The following is a 19,277-nucleotide window of genomic DNA, read 5'->3' as shown; positions in this document are numbered from 1 at the left end:
TGCTAAGGGCTAGCGGCGGACCAACGTCATCGCCGACGCAGCCAATCACGAGAGTTCCCACTCCGACCACGTTTCCTTCACCAATGTAAGCATTGCCGCAACGCGACACTATCACCACTTCGTGTATGGGACTTCTCAACTCTCAGATGGGGGCACACAGTCTTTGTTAGTTTTCCGATCGCCTCGATACAGCACGATGGGCCGACTTAAGCTCTACGTTACGGTAAAAACGCCTCCCCCTCACTGACAGTACATGCCAATGCTCACCCGCCCAGGGCTCGGCCGTTATGGCCAACATCGTGCTTATGCGCGCGTACTATGAGCGTCCAAACTTCTATTCGGCCGCCGTCTACATTTCTCAGAGTACCGGCTCTTTGATGTTCTTGGTCAACCTAATGCTCATCGTGGCTGCGAGCGTTGGCTATGGATTACAGCGGCTCTTCTACGGACCTCTCCGGCCCATCGAGACGGAGCAGCTGTACGACAAGGCATGGTTTGCTGTCAGTGAGACACTGTTGGCTATGACGATTTTCAGAGACGATATCGGCATATGGTTCTTCACAATGTTCCTCTGCTTGCTTGCGGGCAAGGTTTGGCAGTGGATTGGAGAAGGGCGAGTCGAGTTCCTGGAGCAACAACCGCCAGCGAACCCAAGGCTCTTCCACACTCGTTTGATGAGCTCCCTGTTGCTCTCGGTCGGTTTTGACATCTTCATGATGCAATACTGCATCGAGTCAATCCTCTCAGAGGCCCGGCCTGGCGTCATGGTTATGTTTGGTTTCGAATATGTCCTTCTAGCTATCGCATCGATATCGACCTTATTGCGATACTCACTCTCACTCGTCGAACTGTTCATGACACAGCGCCAGGAAAGGGCACGTGAGGAAGCCCGCAGGATTGCTAGCGAGCTAGCACGTCAACAAGCTGCAGCTGGTGGAGCTGAAGTACCTGTCGAGGCTGATGATGATGAAGACGAGGGTGATGTGCCCGGGTGGGAAGAAAAGGGCCGCTGGGTCTTCTACCTGGATCTAGCGACAGACTTTGTCAAGTCAGTCGTATACATGGGCTTCTTCATCATTCTCATGACATTCTACGGCATTCCCATTCACATCATGAGGGACCTGTTCATGTCCCTCCGGTCTCTGATTAAGAGAATTAACGATTTCGTCCAGTACCGAAACGCAACTCGCGACATGAACACACGGTACCCCGATGCAACAGCCGAAGAACTCGAGCGAGAGAATACGTGCATTGTTTGCCGCGAAGAGATGCGACCGTGGAATCAGCCTGGTGCGGATGGCGCGCAGCAGGGCCGCAGAATGGATGAGCGACAGCGCCCAAAGAAACTCCCATGCGGCCATATCTTACACTTTAGCTGTCTGCGTAGTTGGCTTGAGAGGCAGCAAGTGTGTCCAACGTGCCGCAGACCCGTCCTTACTTCGGCAGCCACTCCCAACACTCAACGCAACAATCAGGCCAACCAGGGGCAGCAAGGACAACAGAACCTACCGAATCGCGAGGCGCTACAAGCAATGTTCGGAGGGAATGCGCAGCAAGGTGGCTTTGGAGGACACCAAGGTGGTGCTGGAGGGCAACAAGGCCAGGGTCAGCCGGCAGCACCCCAGGATGGTAGACCAGCAAACGGGCCTGCAGGCAATATGCGCGTGTTCAACTTGGGTCCACTCAGGATAGCCCTCGGAAATATTCGGGTGCCACCAGGGCAACATGACAATGCTGCTGTGCAAAATGCAATTCAGCAGATGCGACAGCAGGCTGTAGCAAACAACATGGCACAGAACCCAGGTCAGCAAAATGTGCCTTCCGGTCAACCGACCTTTGGACAAGGCATGACTGCGAATTTTCCCACTGGGCCGATGCCAGGAGCTGTTGCGCTGCACCCGTCGGATATTCAATCGGACATTTTACGCCTACAACAGAACATCATTGAATCAATGCGACATCTCAACGTGCAACACGAGCAACTTGAGGTTATTCACCGGCTTCTTGACGAACTGCACCGACTACAGCAAGCATCTGGCGTGACGGGGGCAACCGGTCAAGAATTACCACCTATTGCGCCGTTGAACGGGCCCAACATGAATACATTCGTACCACAAGCCTATTTCGCCAGGGGACCGGTTTTGCGACAGGGCGATGCAGGTGTGCCAGAGGGTCTGACGTTGCCGGAAGGATGGACGCTGAGGCCGATGGCACTAGCGCCACGGCCCGGACATGAGGGTGGCACAATACCAGCACCACCACATACAGAACCGTCAGGCCAAGATAGGGCTCCGGTGGCAGAGCAGACGCAGTCAACACCGCCAGCAGCAGACTCTGGAGCAGATATATCTTTGGCTGACAATGCGACATCTCCAGGTCAAGCAGGAGCATCGGCGGTGAGGACGAGTACTTCTCAGCAAGCATCTCACTCTTCACCGAAGGCTGCGGAGCCTAGCAGTCTTGAGTCTAGCTGGAGTTTCGGCAATGTGGGGGAGAGGACAGAAGCCGAAGGGTCGAGCTCTGCGGTTGGAGCCAGCAGCTCAGAAGGCCAGGCGGCGACACGGAGAAGGGTGACTGTGGAGGATGGTGAAGACAGCGAGCAGTGAGGGCTAGACTACAGGTAGGTAGGTAGGGCGATCAAGGACGTGTACTGTGTATTGCATAGCGAGGCGTTTGGGTGTGTAGACTACTGTAGTGGGTTTGGCGAAAGGGAGAGAGTGCCTGTTGCTTAACAGAGCACGACAGGGCCCCCCTGCGAATGACACTTCATCTCTCTTGGCGACGGGGCCCACCGCATGTCTTGACTATGTTTTCATCTTTTGTCGCGAGAATGAGGCAATGGTGGGCCAACGAGGACAGAACGAGGGTGTGCTGCACCCCACACGCAGCCTTGATGTTTCGATGGTAGGAACCCACTCAGGGCCACGACACAGCGGCCGGGTGTTTCATGCAGGTGTTGATGTTTACTTTGTTGTTCCCATGTCGACGCACGTGTAGACAAGCGGTCTCGACGTCTCGAGTCCGCTCGCAGGCGAGGGTCCACAAAAGCTGACCGATATAGCTAGCGCGATGCAGGCAGCCAATCAGCAGCGCGCACCCATGGCGGGCCAGCACACCCAGCGGCTACCAGCAGCACTCGGCTCGAAAAACGGCGGCGCTGGCGGTGCTCAGGCAGTCAATGTCGCCCAGTAACAGACGCAGGAACGCTGAAGCTGGTGCACACCCACGGGCAACTAGGCGTTGGTGCAGGGCAAGGGTCGGGCGGCCAGCGGGATAAAGCAAAGAGCCCCCGTCGCTGGGCGGCCATGTTGACGGCGACTTGACTCGACTCGACTCGACTTAACACAACTTAAGGCTAACCTGGGTGATCTGGCTTGCAGACTTGCAGATGACTCTTCATTCACCCTCGCTAATGAATGCTTAGACCGCACTTTGTTTTCCTCTAGAATATTGTATACCTATCGTGCGTTTCCCTCTCTTTCTCCTCAGTTCCACTCTGTATTGCATCGCACCTTTGCTGGTTTTGGTCGTCTGCATTCTGCCCATGGCCGTCAAATTAGACAGTGTAGGCACGCGAGCTGCGCCTAGGGCCGACGAGGCCGAGGTATCAAGCTGCGTGGCCGGTATCATAGAAGCCTTCACAAATGGATTCAACATCTTCAAGCGGCTGCGCGAAAGAAGAAAAAAGCGCAAGTCCTCGCGCAAGGACAGCGACACGTCCGACGCGACCAGCTCGGCTGAGCACCAGCTCTCCAAGAGCTTACGCAGAGGGCCCATTGAGGTGGCGGAGAAGTATGTTGAATGCTACCAAAGCAGTATCGGCGCGCGTTTCGCAAAGGGCGATGGTGAGTACTAGAACAACAACAACAACAACTCAAAAAACAATGGCATTGTACGATATGCTAACAGCCAGACAGCCATTGCACACGCAGCCCTTGCAGAGACGCTGATCAAACTAAATACTGGCCTCGTGGCCATCATTGCATCCTTTCTCGACCATGAGCACAAAAACGGAAAGAGCCACCTAGACCTAGACTACAAGTCGCTGACCCACCTTTCCGACGCCTCCCGCCGTGAGGCTCTGCTCAGCCTAACCCAACTCTACCTGCGACTAAGTCAGGCCCACGCCCAGCTCCACAGGATTGCTGCTGCCGTCTGTCTCCGTTGTGGAACTACTAAACATCATGACTGCTCCTCACGCAGCGCCAGCCCCGAGAAGGAGAGGAAGAAGCGGTCAAGCTCCTCGGCTACCCGCACACGCTCCCTCGGCCCAGTAGTTACCCGCATGCCCATCAGACAAGGACGCACCAGTCATCCTCACCTTGCCGTCGTGAGGCCAAAGGCAAGTCGCAAGGCTACTTCATCAAGCAACAGCTCTAGTGCGGTCAAGTCAACTTCCAGCTCATCCCGCACTACTTCACCCATGTCCTCTCCCCAGCCAAAGAAACTTCAAATGGCTTCTCCTGAGCTAAAGAAGGCCCACACAGCACCCCAACTGCCTCTGTATGTGCCTGTCGATCCTCTTGAGCTTCAGACCACTGGTGTCTTCAAGGGCACGCTAGGCAGTGCACCAACAAAGACGAGTCGTGTCAAACAACGCGTTGATTCCTTCCAAGATCCACGTGAGCCATGGCCTCAAGAACATCTTCCCCACACCGTCGCCAAATCCCCTTCGCCAAAGCCAGTCCCTGTATCAAAGCCTGTCGTAGCACCAAAGCCCGTCGCAGCGCCAAAGCGTGCTCCAACGCCGAAACACGTTCACGAACCTACCCCCAAGCTCCCAACATTTTCCCCTGCGCCCCGCCGATCTGCCACCCCCACTCCCACCCCCGCTCCCTCTGCGCCATCCAAACCTCCTGTTCCGTCCAAACCAGAGTACCTATCTCCACCACCACTACTTGACCACGCCCCGGCAACCATCCACTTCAGACGCCGCATGGAAAAAAACACACCCTCCTGCTACACCTTTGCTTCCGACAGCACAAAGATGGGAGAGATTCCCCAACGAAAATGGTCTAGCCCCTTTGATTTTGAAAAGGCAGAACGCCTCAATGCCGAAGCTGCCCTCACTGGTTACCCCAATCCACTACTCAGTGCTGACAAAACCGAGAAGAGGAAGAAACGCTTCGGCTTCATGCGTCGTGGCGACGCCTAAACAAAACAACCTTTTGAGAGCTTGTTGATCGAGCTGCCTCTGATTGGTTGCTTGTATAACAACGATTTTTCTTCTTGTTACATTATTCGTTTTCCTTTTTCCTTTTTCCTTTTTCCTACTTTAGTCTTCATTTTTCATCGGCGTTTGGTTGGCTTTTGGATCTCTTCTCTCAATCTCCTTGGGCATCTTGCCTCGCATCTCTTCATTGCTGCTTTTTCTCTCTCCTCTCCCTCTACCATCTGGCCGTTGGAGGCCCGGTAATGACGCCTTTACGATTCTCACGATAGCGAACTTGACGAAGGTTATGTCCTTTTCCTTTTGTTTGTTGTCGATTTTCCATATACCCATTTGTATACCCATGATCCTTTTTTTGGATTTCTCTCGCGAGTTACTTACATAATAATGGCTTTTCGGTATATCGGGTATTAGGAAACTTAATTAGAATTTAACCTTTTTGGCGATGGTCGCCTACATATAATCTACTTGCAAGACTATGAATGTGTGATTGCTATGATTCATGTTTTTGGGATTCAATCTCAGTGCTGGCTTTTTCAGCCATTTGTTTATCCTCTGCTCAGGTATGCATTGGCTTGCTATTATCACATAAGGCTAGCATTCTATTGGCAGATTGTCTCATATTCCCGGACGCCGTCGTTCACCGGAAGCTCTACTACCTGTTTCCTGGCGCTCGGCAAAGGTGCGTCACGGGACAAGTTCTAGACGCCTTAACGAAACGCCAGCTGCTGAACCTCGCCGACACGTGGCATCGGTAGCCGAAGTTCGAGAGCTAGGTGTGCGCCACTGAACAAAGCAAGTTTACCAAGGTTTCGCGGTGAGCTTGAATGAGGCTGAGAGGTGTAGTGTGAGCTGCAGAATCTAGGCAGGAACAGCCGCGCTAGTGGCCACAACTGGACTAGTTTCTTTTTCGCGATTCTCCCCCTACAACCAAACATTCTAAAGCATTGTTCATCCAATCACCTCCACCCCTTTGCTTGACCTAGATTTGCCCATAATGCCTGGAGCACACGATGCTACGAGAAAACGCAAAGCCGAGTCCGGCGAGCGGCAAGCTGAAGGCAATAAACGAGCCAAGGTGTGTTTTTTTCTTTTTTTCCGTAAGACGGCGACATCTATGCCTGTCGTTGCAGCCTTGGCCTCACGATGCTGTTTTCGTTCTGCAGCTGCATTTTGTTTCATAGAGTCTGACTTTAGTTGCTAGGGTAAGAAAAACTGGGAGATGCCTAGGAGAGACATGTCAAATCGCGCCATACAAGCTGGGGACGCTGGGATATGGGCCACGTGCTCCATGAAGAAGGAAGCCAAATCCGTGGCTGATCTACGAGATTTATTCCAAGAAGTGAGCCATTACTTGATGCACCAGCAACCGCACATTATATTGTCGGAGATGCTGACAGGCGGCGACAGTACGCTACCAAAATGTATGGGACGACTGAATCCAGTGAAACAGCTGCAGACGACGATTCTGATGCTGAGGGGGGGGATATCGAAGCTCAGATCAGCAAAGAGCTTGCCGATATTCGCAATCCAACTACAAAGCCATTGTTTACATCGGTCAAGCTTGACACTCAATGCTGTAAGAGTACTGGGACATGTTCTCTTACCCGTACTGACCTTACAAGTGGTGTTTTTCAGAACTCGATCGCCATTGGAACCTGTGTCTTTTGTCCACAAAATTTGCCAAGATATTGCTGATGGCGCTCAGCCGAGAAATTTGAGCTACGTGAAGCGACTAACACCTATTACTGCAACCGAGAAAGCCACTCCCCAGGGTCTCGAGAGTGTTGCGAAACAAGTTTTGGCGCCTCACTTCCATGGACCGGATCAAACGGGGAAAAAGGTTAGCCTAACCTATTGGTGTCGAATGACGCATCATTTATATACGAAGCTTCTCGCTAATGTAGGATAATCCCAGTTCGCTATACGACCTTCGATACGCAATAACAAGGAGTTCCTGAGAGACGATGTTATCAGAACGATTGCAGCTACAGTAGGCCCTGGCCATAAGGTCGATCTAAAGGGGTATGATTTGCTCATCATCGTGGAGATTTACCAGGTATGAGATTGCTGCGTGGTGGGTCAGTAAGGTTATGACAGCTGCTTACTCGTGACAGAACGTCATTGGCATGAGCGTAGTAGGCCCCGATTTTGAGAAACTCAAGCGCTTCAATATTGAAGAGCTACGCCAGCCAATATCTTCCACTGCTCCAGAGACCACAAAGGACGGCAGCAAGATCACTGAAAGCAAAGAAGACGAGTGATTAGATACCAATCAATCGGCATGTTCTATGGATTGTCACTTTTAGGCCAAGACGCTAGCGCATCAATGTCCACAAACAACAAATCCTCCGACTGTGGCTATTGTGGCTTGGAGGTGCAGTAGCACATGTGAAACACCGGAAGGCCTTGCAAGACTATGTGAGGAGCAGAGCTGCTATGTAAGTGCTGACTCCACGCCTCAGCTCTTTGTTGCGACCCGTCTCCGACATATCGGATTCGCACATCAGCTTCACAGACGAGTTTGAGGCTCGCCACACCAATGACGGAAGAGTGCCCGATAGTCAAAGATGGTTGAAGGGCTCTACCCTGGTGCAAAGACGCCACGTCAATGTTGACTCTGTATCAATTGTTAACACCATGCTGATCGCAATACCTTCCCCTCATAAACTACAAGATATTCGAAAAAGCCATCGATTACATCTCCAATTTCATCAGCATCTACTAAGCGGCATTAATGACTTATGCGCCCTGTCCTTTGGTCCCCATGACAAATTCCAGATTCCGATAGGCGATCTACCCAACTAGAAGCTAACCGCATTTGGTCAACATTGACGAACGCTCCTCGCGCCACACCAGCATCTAAACGAACGCCTCTCGCGTCCTTTTCGTCTTGATATTCACATATGCTAGTTTAGGCACTAGTAGAACGGTACTTGCATAACGGGTGCTGTACACGTATGAATGACCCATAGGGCTTTTCAGCCTAGGAGCATGTAGCTGAAAACATGGCCAACATGGCTTACACACGTGCTCAACTTGTCGATGTGCTGATGTGTGTTCGTGAGAATAGACGAATACGGCCAATTTTAGGACTAGATTCTCCTGCAGTGAGTGGTTTTTATTACACTCGATCTTGCTCGGGCTCCTCTAGTGATGCTCTTATTTCCGGCCCTTCACCGGACAGTAGTCGGGCATCGATTACCATCAGTTTAAAAAAGGAAAGGCACAGATGATGCTATAGACACGAATCATTCATTCTGCTCGGGCCGGTCCATGGCATGGAGCAACTAGAAGCGCTTGGAGCATCTGTGGTGTGAAATGGCGCTAAATCTCCCGCCTGAACCTAGTACATGGGTAGTGAGCGGCTGATGATACATAATGCATCACCCCCCGCAACATGCTATCATTTACAAACCCCCCAATATGAGCCGTGGCACCTATGCTGTGAAGCCTGTTCGGTCCTCTACATCCACATCTTCATCTTCGACATCGTCTTCGTCATCTCTGTCAAGAGCGTCTATCCAGACTACCGTCACTACACTCGACACCTCCAGCATACAACGATTGATTCGAACAGTATATCGATCGTCAAAAATCACAGTTCAACAGGTGGAAGTTATCCAAGGCTATCTTGGGCAGGTCTACGTCACTAGACTTGCAGATGGCAGCAGTCTCGTGCTCAAGTGCCCACCAGCACATAATGTTCGACTCCTCCGCCACGAGAAACACATCCTGGATACCGAACGCAAGACACTCGAGATGATCCGCGAATACACCCGAATACCTATTCCACAACTTATCACATTTGACAGTCACAGCTCAGCACTCGGGCGGCCCTTCCTCCTAATGAGCCACATACCCGGCCGACGACTCTCAGAACTCGCACCGTATCTCACGCCCAGCGAACGCAATGCAATCGATCACACCATGGGCACGCACATGCGCTCGCTGACGGCACTATCAGCTCCCCAATTCGGGCAGTCCCACCGCGTCTTCGCCAAGAAAGGCAGTACCACCTGGCGCGAAGCGTTCCTCGGACTACTCGAGTCGACGCTGCGGGACGCAGAAGATATGCTGGTCAATCTGCATTCGGAGAGTATCCGCTACTGGGTCGGCAAGCACGCGCACCATTTGGATAAAGTGACGGAACCACGCCTCGTAGCACCCAATGCGTGCAACGCAGACAACATTTTGCTCGATGAGCATACCAAGCAAGTCATTGGCCTCGTCGGCTTCTCTAATATCATCTGGGGCGATCCACTTATGAGTGGCGGTATGGCGGACGCTAGCGAGGCGTTTTTGACAGGCCTGGGTGAGTGTGCGCCGAGGACGGGGCCTGCAAAGGTTAGGATTATGATGTGAGTTTTTTTTTTGTTTAATTTCTTCCGTATAGTATACGTCGGGTTCAGATTTAACCCGAAGTCCCATTCTACTTCGTTCCACCCCCACTCTAGTTCCATCTTTTCGAGCTTCTTGGTTGGGAAAAACCAGTTCAAAAACTGACGGAGATAAAATCAGATACAGGATTTACAGGGCTACGCTGCGTCTCGTGGCACACCACTATCGGCTGCATGACGGCACTGACGAGCTTGATGCACGTCGCGAGTTGAGCACTGCGCTCAACTTGCTTGCGGCCGTCTGATGTGATTTGGACTTACGAATAAAGACAAGGGCAAGCTCTCCATGGGGCAAGACGCAAGAGACAAGAGGGTGGCAGAAGGAGACTGGGGGAGGGGTGTGTGCTTTGACGTAGCGTTGCATATTCGACGTAATTTTCAATTGGCGTTTCAGCAGGCGAGTCAGCCGCTGGCATGGTCATGCGTAAGTGTCTAGGGAATCGGGCGTTTTTCTCTTGCTCTTCTTTCTTAGACGGGTCGGAGGGATTGGGTTGCTATGTACTTCATTGCTAGGATAGATGGCACTGGGCGTTTTTCAGGATGTATGTATGGGGGTTGGAAAGAAGGCTTGTTTTTAGTTTGTATGCGATATGCAGCTGTTGTGTGTGTACCTGGCGACTGGATTAAGAGCGAGATGGAGAGAAGGAAAAAAAATATGCAACATGCATGTATGTGTGCATGTGCATGTGCTTGCTTTCTCTCCTGCAATGCAGTCCACTGTTTCTGTCATGTACTACGCGCATTATCCGCTTCACAGAAAGGTGCGTGTGCTTTACGGATAATATGTACGAGTTACGTAGTCAAGAAGGAGAAAATTGAACTGAGCGATGTAACAGTACTTGACTTACCGCGGGTTTAGTATACGTAGGATTTCGGGAGCCCCGACCGCCTGCTATTTCCACATATCCGGGATGTTCTCAAAGTCTGTCTAATTACCATCGTATGACGGCATGGCACACCCATCAGACAACGATTACAACAAAACATAAAGCGTACACCGTATTCCCCTCCCCCTGCTCACCAATCCCTCACCATGGGTGCTAAGCCGATTCTGCAAGAACCCCATATACCGATCAAATAGTTGAATCTCCGCTACGAGCCCCATGCTAGTCCTAACCCCCTAGCCCGTTGCCATGCTCGCTTGTCGGGACGCCGGTACCGCTCAGAGGTCCAGAAGCACAAGAAAAAGAGCAGGGCTAGGCGAACGTTTAGGATTCCGGGGCGCCGATACGAAGGACGAAAAGGAAAGAAAAAAGCTGAGAGAAGCAAAGATTGACCACTCTTTCTCACCGTTCCTGTACTTTTACCCATGGCCATGGTAAATAACACCAAGCCAAGATAACGAATCCTTTGAACCAACGGAAGGAAGCGGTCGAAAAATGGGTGAGAGGGGGGGGCATAGTACACCGCTATGTACATACGCATACGTACGCCCCGCATTATCATCATCATCACCCACCAACCATCCCCCAAGTACTCGCTCTCGCACTCGCTCACTCGCATCCTCTGTACACGAATGCAAACGCGGCCCTACCCACGCGCCTAGTCCTTCAAATAATCCCCACCAATCGCCCCTTCCATCGCAATCGCAATCAACTCCCAAGAAAAAAACGAAAAAGTCGCCTACCCCTGTTCTTCCCCACCTGCTACTCGCTCGCCCCTGTCTCCCCTTCTTATTCTAGAAAATCATACGCGGGTTTGCTGGGTGTCCTCCCCGCCCCCCTTAGCGCCTTCTTTTCCCGCATCCACAATTATCAGCATCAAACATCCATTGACCCTTGATTTATTTTATTTTATTTTATTTTTCGATAACCCACTCTCAGCATCGTCCCCTACTATCGCCTATACATAGCATTACAGACCCCCAAGCTTGGCAGTTACATATACACAGTACATCTCATGATATCAAATCATGCTACTCTACATAACATCATCATCATCATCATAACCACCACACTATTGAACACCCCCTCAATCCCGTCGTTATGTAGTAGCAGGAATGAATTGTTAGAAGCGGGAATAAAACATGCAACATGCACGCTCAGCACCACCACGCCGCCACCCCCCCCTCTTCCCAAGAAAAAAATCCGACAAGGGTAAGTAGTTAGTTTTAGAGCAGGCGAGCGGTGGGGAACGAGAAGTCGCCGTCGCCGTCGCTTCCCCCCTGGTCGCGCTAGACGAGGGGTAGCCGAGTGGGTGTTTTCGCTAGATTATGCCGTATTTGGATTAGTGGCGGTAGGGGTTAGCGAGGGGAGGGGAAGGGAAGGGGATGGGGGTGCAGGTGGTGAGGTGAGTGGGTGGTGAGAAAAGGGAAGCGTTGATGGAGGGAGGGTTGGAGGGTTTGGGCATTCAGTGGTTGTAAGGGTAGGGTAATTAGGGCAGCGGTGGTGGTGGTGATGGAGGGTTGGGTTGTGTGGTTGTGATGCCCTGCTACGTACGTACGGATGTATGTATGTGGCGCTTTCAGATAATTTGTTAGAGGCGTTATTTGGTCCTGTGATTGGACTAAGTGGTTATGTCGCGAGTTGATTATTTTTTCTTCTCCCCCTTATTGCCGCTGGTTCCGCATGTGATGATGAAGTGTGATTTGAATGACATATGGCGTGTGCAGTGCTTGCTTCGCTTGCTCATTGTTGAATGCACATGTATAGTTTATACTGTGGACTCGCTTTTACTTGCGAGAAGCGGTATGGATAAGGAAGGCGATGCAATATAGTTGTGAACATACCTATCAAAGAGATTCTCAAACAAGAAATAATGAGGAACTTTCTAATCTACCATAGAAAGTATCTTCAATAGTGCTATCATCCCAAAGACGGTCGTGTCGCTGGAAGATACTCCATATCTGTCTCCCCAGCCCGTACGTTTAAAAACACCACAGCAGAGCTGTGTCGCCTATACAAGATCAGTCTACACTGCTCGTTGCCAATTTAGCACCTGGGCTACGAGTATTGGAACGAATATCGTCACCAGTGCGGAAGCAGCTGAAACATCTAGTAGCCTGAGCATGTTTAGGAACTGAAGAAATTACATTCAGATCACACCACTGATCCACTTGACAAAACTCTCCAACTCCTCCACATGCCAACGCAAGTTACAGAGCGAAGCCGAGGCACATGGTTATCCAGAAACGATAGTTTGCTCTGACGAGGACGAAAAACGCTCAGGACAACGTAACATAGGGTTCATTCGATAAATGTGACGTATCGCAAGCACACCTATAATTGACTGCCGGTGCATGCCAACTCATCCAAGCTCATATCTCAACCCACAACCCGCAAGTCTGTGCCGCCCGCTCAAGCCATAGTAGTCTGTTTAGACGTGAAGTGATGTGCCGAACTCCTATGCCGAAAGTACTTGCTGTGATCACTTCCCGGCGCCTTGAATGGCCAGTTCATATACGCATCCAACATTTCTGTAATCATCTCCGGTGTGAGCAACCTGACCCTAAAGTGATCCATCTGCAGCCTCCCGCCCTTGTCTGGGTCCTTTAAGCTCGGACACTCTTCCATGATATCGCGAAGTCCGTGCTGCATCTTGTCGAGGGCTTCGGGAATGGTGTCCGAGGGATTAGCGTAGAGCCCGTGTATAAAGTCATGCAGCCAATCGTAATAATCGTGATATTCTGCGGTGGGCTGTGGGAGAGGCTCGGTAGAGATGAGAGAGAGACGATTTGTGGGCCAAGCTTCGTTTTTGTACATGGTGAGTGGTTCAAAGGGACGAGAATCCCACTGAACACGAGGGGCAGGGGGTGCCCGTAGAGCGAGGCGGTCGTCAAGCTCGGTAGCTGGAGCGCGAGCATAGTTGAGTGGCATTTTCTTGTTCCCCTCCTCCCAGCTGGCATTTAGCTCTTCCAGCTTTGCCATTGCCGCGTCTTTTTCGGACCCGTCCTGCATGCGGAGAATCTTGCCTTCGAGTTCATACATGGCCTCACCAACGTCGGCTATCGCTTCAATTTGTGACTTAAGCCTTTGGGTGAAATTGATCTGTGCACAGTCTGAAATGTATTTACGAATTTGATCCTTGGCAGGATGGTCTTCAGGAACGATCTTCTTGCGTGCCTTGGAACTTATAAGAGCTGTTCCATTGGGAATTTCGACATTAGGGTATTGCTGTCGTATGGCTTTTTCAGTTTCATAGTGTTCAATAAGTCCTTCACTCAGTAGGCCAGTGGTCGACTTTCCCGCTAGTTGTTGCTCACGAAGGTATTCTTGTATCTCGGCACTTTTGGCCATGCCTGTGCCATTGGAGATGCGCTCAATATCGGCAGCAAACTCATGAATACGATCGCGCCGATGCGGTGGAAGCTCCATACCCAGTTCTTTACCTCTTCTCAGAGCATAAATAGTGCTCTCAATGGCATATTGAGGTTCACGTCCTGAAGATCCTTTGCCCAATTTGCGCGGAGTTTGGGTCCCGTTGACAAGTACGTTGATGTTCTGAGACATCTCCATGAATCGGTTGGTCTTGTACATTGTACTGATAGAATCAGCCATTGAAGTACTAAAATCCTCTTGTTGCATCCAGAAAAGCGTGCGAACAAGACCGTAGGCATGGAACAGTTCGTTGCTCCCAGCAGCGGCACTGAGATGGTAGTGAACTTGCTTGGCCATCGAGTCAAACCCAAGACCGGACATGGCAGGGTCCCAAATTAGAGACCCTGTCACCAGTAGTGTGTTGTTCGGATCCTGAGCCTTCGGATCGCGTGAATCCCGTATCGTCTGTTGAGGAAAGACACCCTCGGCGATCATGTTTGTGTATGTGTCGAGATCAGTCGGATCTTTCTCTATGAGCGAGTACTTGGAGCCGGGCGCGTTAAGCAGAGGTTCGAGGAAGTCCTTGAATTTATCGAAGCGGGATTCGAGCAGCACATGGCTTCGTGGCTGAAGGTACTCGTGAAGCTTCTGTGACCAGAGCCCAGCGCCAGGATTAATGTCAAGGATGTCACAGCCCTTGTGCTTTTCCAAGGTGTGACCAGCGTACTTGATCACATCATCTATACAGATTTTGTATCAGTATCAGTTTAGCTAATCGTATGCTCTAAAGAGGGCGCGACGTACCACACAGATCGGGACTTACAATTTGTGCTCTGACGTGAACGCCGCCAGACAGGGCCGAGGGACCTATATTTGCGCCTCTCTTTCTCTTGACTTTGGGCTCGAGGGATGGGTGTATCAACTCCTTCATGGTGAAGCTCAAGGGATACTTCTCATCTGTCGCCAGCTTCTCTTCGGACCAGTAACCAGTCGCACCCTTTGGGCGCCCGCGCTTGCCACCATGTTTGACGGTAGCAAAGCGCGTCTGGCCCTGAGACAGAAGAGATATATGTGATCGCCATATGTTGCGCGATATCGTCGGGCGTATGCGAATCATCAAGGCGTACGCTGGGTCAATTGATCCGCTGTCATAAAGTTGTACGCCGCGGGGATTTGCACCACTTTTGAGATAGCGCGCTTATCTGCACGTGATCACGCGTGCTCGAACAGACCTGTCACGTGTCTATATGTTCCACTTGTGAAGCTTGCCAAACAATAGTCATCGTTACGTCAGAGAATAGGATGACAGAAAAAAAGTTACCTCCTTCATTAGATAGCACAGCTCGCTTAGTAGTATGCAATGCAGTTGTCTCAGAACAGAAGGTGGCTCCACCCAGGACAGCGCACAATGAGGCCTCCAACGCAGCTACAATATGTAGTGTACATTACCCCTCCGTTCCACCATGACACAGACATCCCATAGCAATATCCTCATCATAGGTGCCGGATCATGGGGGTGTTCAATTGCCCTCGAGCTCGCCCGGCGTGGCTACACTTCCATCACTGTACTGGACGGCAGCCCATTCCCTTCGGCCATCTCGGCTGGCAACGACCTGAACAAAATTGCCGAAGAAGCAAAGGAGCCATCTAACTCTGATAGCGATGAGGACTACTTTTGGAACCGCATAACTCAACTTGCAATGCACGCTTGGAAATACGACCTCGTTTTCTCATCCTTCTACCATGATACTGGCTTCATCATGGCAGCTGTAGGCGACCAAGCATACAAACGTTGTGTGGAGTATGCAAAAGGGGAGAAGACCGTACCAGTGGCTCTCAACAGCAAAGAAGACTTCCGGTTTACAATGCCGAAGCACGTACTACAAGGCGAGCTTGCAGGCTGGAGGGGATTTTGGAAGAAAAACGGCGCAGGCTGGGTGTTTGCGAGTGGTGCTCTCAAGGCAATGTACAATGAGGCAGTAAGACTTGGTGTGAGCTTCGTAACAGGAACCACAGGAAAAGTCCAGGAACTACTCTACAACTCAGACAAGAGTCGTGTCACAGGAGTGAGGATCGTAGATGGTACCGAGCATGTAGCGAAGCAGACCATACTAGCAGCCGGCGCAAACAGCGACCTGCTTGTAGACTTTGAGCAGCAACTCCGACCTACAGCCTGGACACTGGCACACATACCTCTCTCCGCCGAGGAGGCAGAGCATTACCGCAAATTACCCGTACTGTATGGGGTAGATCGTGGCTTCTTCATTGAGCCAGATGTCGAAAACAACGAGATAAAGCTCTGCGATGAACACCCGGGCTACATAAACCCGATTTATAACAATGGCAAGATGCGGTCGATTCCGTTTGCCCGTCATCAAATTCCCAAGGAAGCCGAATCACGTATGCGTCTTCTTCTTTCAGAGACGATGCCACAATTCTCTCAACGCGGCTTCAGCTTCGCACGTATATGTTGGGACGCAGACACAGTTGATCGCATGTTTCTTATTGACAGGCATCCAGCGATATCAAACTTGATTGTTGCCGTCGGAGGTTCTGGAAACGGATTCATGGCATGTCCCGCCATCGGATCACTGGTCGCCGATGTGATTGAAAATAAGGGAGAAGAGAGGCTGAGGAAGGCAATGAGATGGCGGCCAGAAACAAGCGTAGAACGAGATTGGTGGGATACGCAGGGCAGGCACGGTGGTCCTGGCAAAGTGATGGATTTTCGAGATGTGGAGGAGTGGACTCCAGCAACGACGTAAAATGTCTGCGTAAGGTCAGCGCAACAGAAAGCACGTCATATCAAATTCAATTTCCACATTGCTTGTGTTACAATCGTCTCTCAGGTCTGGAAGCATACTCACTGGGATTTGCACAAATGCAGAGGATGATGTGCAGACAAGTACCAGGAACTCAACCAGAGAATGGAAGCAAACAATGACCGAAAGCTAGGTTACTCTGTTTTCTGTTCTTTTTGTTTAGGAGCTCTACCCATCGTGCACTACAGGCGGGGCCAAAGCTTCAGAGTACGGCTTGTATCAATTATGTGCTTGATGTTGATCTTCGTCGTTGCACAATCAACTACCGAGCCCAAAGATCTTGCAGTACAGCATAATGACATCTTCCGAAGGGTACGTTTCCGATAGAGCCGAAGCTCAGAGCTTGGGCTGAGCACCTCTAGGCCTACGGCGGTCCGAACTCTGCACTTTGTTAGTGTAGGGACTCTAGTACGATCGCGAGCTGTTTCTTACATCGCCACCGACACAGAACTGCTACTATGCAGAGAATAGTATTTCTGCGACCCTACAGTAAGGGAGATGTTGGTGCCTGATTTCCGAGTGGGTAATACCAAAGACGGGGTTGTGTTTCGGCGCCGGGAGAGATGAGATTGAGGCTGTGCTGGAAAGACAACACTGCCACGTTTCACCGCTACCATGATGTTTCCATATTGATTTTCCTGTGTTAAGATGGGGCTTGAAAGGTGGTGGTGTCTAATAATAGGATAGTGTGATGGTAGAGCCGATTCTGCGTTGAGAGGTTGAAAGAGGTTGGGAATGACGAGATCGAGATAGTCAATCTGATAAATTCGGGGCTTGATTGGTTACTTAGAAAAAGTCTCTATTCAACAAGTCGGCAAGGTATTCTACTCTAGACTGCAGCTGTATTGTCTTTGAAAGCAGTTCGACTTTGGGTTTTTCTGTGATTGAACCGTTGACGAAGCGTTTGCAGAAATGCGGTGTCTACAAAGCAAGAATCTAAGACTATGATTAGTGATGTCGTCAGGATCATCGGCACTATGAGAGGTGCTCAAGCAGATGGTCTTGGCACCAAGTAATTCTTTTTTGTCTGCGCAGTACGCATCCACAGGTATGATATGGAGATGGTAGTTCCACACTGCTCATTCGGCCACGTCTGGAGACGAAAAAAGAAACATTTACAAGAGTTTCGGAGTCGTCAAAGTGGCCTGACTATGACCAAAGAGCCATTGTGGGAAGCCTGATGATGGACCGCGTTCTTTCTGTTTGTTGCTTGAGATCATCACTTGTGGACAATCTATCATAGCCACTCGGGGCCGGTACGGCTCAGGGTACATGCTAGCGGGTGTTGTGTTGGTTGGGGGACTGGGTATATTGCAGTGAGGACTATCCATACGATGGCCAGGGCCAGACACATCTCCCTTGAGCCTAGGCATCACCTCGGGAGCACTGTGGTGCTGAACTGTCAAGTCAGCCTTACTCTAGTCTCAGACGTCAATCCTCTGGAAACAAGAGACAGTGCCATGATTGTGGGGAGTTCCAAGATTAGTAACTCCCGAAGCACTGGCCTGCAAGGGCCGGGCTGTGTGGTGGACCGAGTGGTGGATATGTGGAGGGCGAAGAATTGTATGGATGACGGGACGGAGTAGAGTAGAGTAGGTGTAGTAAGCTAGTGTTGGGGTTGTTGTTGGGCTGGTAGGAGCGAGGGAGCATAGTAAGGAAGGGGCGAGTATAGCACTTGTCCTTGGCCTCACCCTCACCCTTGCCCTTGCCGTCAAGTCAAGTCAAGTCACTTTGGTCCTACAGTAGGTTCGACGGGCGTATCTTGTCCCTGCGCCGTCCTGCGCCCAACAACGCAAAGTCGCTTCTCATCACACATGAGTGGCTGGCGGAATATTACACCGAGACCTGGTGCCCCGACGGAGACGGTAACAACACTGGAAGGTGACTAATCTTTGCCTCAGCTTCGGGGTCCATCTTTGCCTGTCTTGGAAAGCAGCAAGACAGCGAGTGCAAATTTGCAGCTTGTGCCGCATATGCTAACTAGCTCGTGGACTATTTGGGGATGATGAGATGTGTGTAGGCTTCGGCTAGCGGACTGCAGAAGAGAAGGACCAAGCTTGCCCCTGCTTCGACATACATACATACGATACATACAATACACAGACACTAATACTCGACTTGGTGTTGGAGCGAGATGGTGTGCGGGCCGTCGTGGTCTGACTCCTCCACACAGACTGTCCGCCCCTGCGTCACTGTCACGGCAAAGAGGGCTTGGGCAGAGGGCCCATCAGCAGCTATGCCTCCCAAGTCAGCATACAGGAGCGTGTAGGTCCAATACGAGGGCGTATGGCGAGCATCAGCACGGCCGTTTAGCCGCATGGCTGTTGTAGGCGTCTGCCACTGCCAGCGAGTGGATCCACAGCGCCGGCCCAGTGCGCTCGCCTGTTGGACATGTTTCTTGCGTGCTTGTCCAACCACGTCGGAAGCAAGAGGCCGGCTTGATTGACAAGCACGAGTCGTGATTTCAAATGCAATCAAACTGTCGTTGCAGGGCCGCCGCGAGTGATGAGCAGGAATGGCCGGCGGTGGTCCGACGTGGAGGAGCAGAGGGAGGGCGTGAAACGTCGGCTGCCCAGGGCCTGGCCGTCAGTGGTGACGGGGACTGGCGACTGGCGTGGTGTGCTGTGCT

General features: G+C 51.3%; 7 protein-coding genes across 7 annotated transcripts; 6 read left to right on the top strand and 1 right to left on the bottom strand.

The window, feature by feature from the left end:
- Positions 1-69: 69 nt before the first annotated feature.
- COCSADRAFT_134494 (uncharacterized protein) lies at positions 70-2,954 on the top strand. The gene is made up of 2 exons (XM_007697967.1): positions 70-223; positions 276-2,954. The coding sequence occupies exons 1-2, from the start codon at positions 197-199 to the stop codon at positions 2,604-2,606; spliced, it is 2,358 nt and encodes a 785-aa protein (XP_007696157.1). The 5' UTR covers positions 70-196; the 3' UTR covers positions 2,607-2,954.
- A 364-nt stretch (positions 2,955-3,318) lies between these two features.
- Positions 3,319-5,622, top strand: COCSADRAFT_178389 (uncharacterized protein). The gene is made up of 2 exons (XM_007697966.1): positions 3,319-3,845; positions 3,918-5,622. The coding sequence occupies exons 1-2, from the start codon at positions 3,545-3,547 to the stop codon at positions 5,153-5,155; spliced, it is 1,539 nt and encodes a 512-aa protein (XP_007696156.1). The 5' UTR covers positions 3,319-3,544; the 3' UTR covers positions 5,156-5,622.
- Positions 5,623-6,107: 485 nt separating this feature from the next.
- On the top strand, positions 6,108-7,888 carry COCSADRAFT_187498 (uncharacterized protein). Its single transcript, XM_007697965.1, has 6 exons — positions 6,108-6,248; positions 6,375-6,512; positions 6,581-6,749; positions 6,796-7,013; positions 7,089-7,229; positions 7,288-7,888. Exons 1-6 carry the CDS (start codon positions 6,168-6,170, stop codon positions 7,432-7,434), a joined length of 894 nt encoding a protein of 297 aa, XP_007696155.1. The 5' UTR covers positions 6,108-6,167; the 3' UTR covers positions 7,435-7,888.
- Positions 7,889-8,187: 299 nt separating this feature from the next.
- Positions 8,188-9,815, top strand: COCSADRAFT_79643 (uncharacterized protein; the record flags this gene model as incomplete). Its single annotated transcript, XM_007697964.1, has 3 exons — positions 8,188-8,225; positions 8,728-9,531; positions 9,692-9,815. The coding sequence occupies 3 exons, from the start codon at positions 8,188-8,190 to the stop codon at positions 9,813-9,815; spliced, it is 966 nt and encodes a 321-aa protein (XP_007696154.1).
- A 3,051-nt stretch (positions 9,816-12,866) lies between these two features.
- On the bottom strand, positions 12,867-14,943 carry COCSADRAFT_23022 (uncharacterized protein; the record flags this gene model as incomplete). The annotated part of the gene is made up of 2 exons (XM_007697191.1): positions 12,867-14,566; positions 14,631-14,943. 2 exons carry the CDS (start codon positions 14,941-14,943, stop codon positions 12,867-12,869), a joined length of 2,013 nt encoding a protein of 670 aa, XP_007695381.1.
- A 346-nt stretch (positions 14,944-15,289) lies between these two features.
- COCSADRAFT_167804 (uncharacterized protein) lies at positions 15,290-16,591 on the top strand (the record flags this gene model as incomplete). Its single annotated transcript, XM_007697963.1, has 1 exon — positions 15,290-16,591. The coding sequence occupies one exon, from the start codon at positions 15,290-15,292 to the stop codon at positions 16,589-16,591; it is 1,302 nt and encodes a 433-aa protein (XP_007696153.1).
- Positions 16,592-16,672: 81 nt separating this feature from the next.
- On the top strand, positions 16,673-17,060 carry COCSADRAFT_274203 (uncharacterized protein). The gene is made up of 2 exons (XM_007697962.1): positions 16,673-16,960; positions 17,011-17,060. The coding sequence occupies exons 1-2, from the start codon at positions 16,754-16,756 to the stop codon at positions 17,041-17,043; spliced, it is 240 nt and encodes a 79-aa protein (XP_007696152.1). The 5' UTR covers positions 16,673-16,753; the 3' UTR covers positions 17,044-17,060.
- The last annotated feature ends 2,217 nt before the right edge of the window (positions 17,061-19,277 follow it).

Source organism: Bipolaris sorokiniana (genome assembly GCF_000338995.1).
Source record: "Bipolaris sorokiniana ND90Pr unplaced genomic scaffold COCSAscaffold_2, whole genome shotgun sequence".
In the NCBI taxonomy this organism is placed as follows: domain Eukaryota; kingdom Fungi; phylum Ascomycota; class Dothideomycetes; order Pleosporales; family Pleosporaceae; genus Bipolaris; species Bipolaris sorokiniana.
The sequence above is the reverse complement of the archived record's forward strand: the minus strand, read 5'-3'. Positions and strand labels throughout refer to the sequence as shown.

Bases quoted from the DNA above. Each gene is read 5' to 3' on its own strand.
- COCSADRAFT_134494 (XM_007697967.1), top strand. From the start codon at position 197: ATGGGCCGACTTAAGCTCTACGTTACG. The intron at 224-275 runs GTAAAAACGCCT...TCACCCGCCCAG, and splicing joins GACTTAAGCTCTACGTTACG to GGCTCGGCCGTTATGGCCAA.
- COCSADRAFT_178389 (XM_007697966.1), top strand. From the start codon at position 3,545: ATGGCCGTCAAATTAGACAGTGTAGGCACGCGAGCTGCGCCTAGGGCC. The intron at 3,846-3,917 runs GTGAGTACTAGA...ACAGCCAGACAG, and splicing joins GCGTTTCGCAAAGGGCGATG to CCATTGCACACGCAGCCCTT.
- COCSADRAFT_187498 (XM_007697965.1), top strand. From the start codon at position 6,168: ATGCCTGGAGCACACGATGCTACGAGAAAACGCAAAGCCGAGTCCGGC. The intron at 7,014-7,088 runs GTTAGCCTAACC...GGATAATCCCAG, and splicing joins CGGATCAAACGGGGAAAAAG to TTCGCTATACGACCTTCGAT. The intron at 7,230-7,287 runs GTATGAGATTGC...TACTCGTGACAG, and splicing joins TCATCGTGGAGATTTACCAG to AACGTCATTGGCATGAGCGT.
- COCSADRAFT_274203 (XM_007697962.1), top strand. From the start codon at position 16,754: ATGGAAGCAAACAATGACCGAAAGCTAGGTTACTCTGTTTTCTGTTCT. The intron at 16,961-17,010 runs GTACGTTTCCGA...GAGCACCTCTAG, and splicing joins ATAATGACATCTTCCGAAGG to GCCTACGGCGGTCCGAACTC.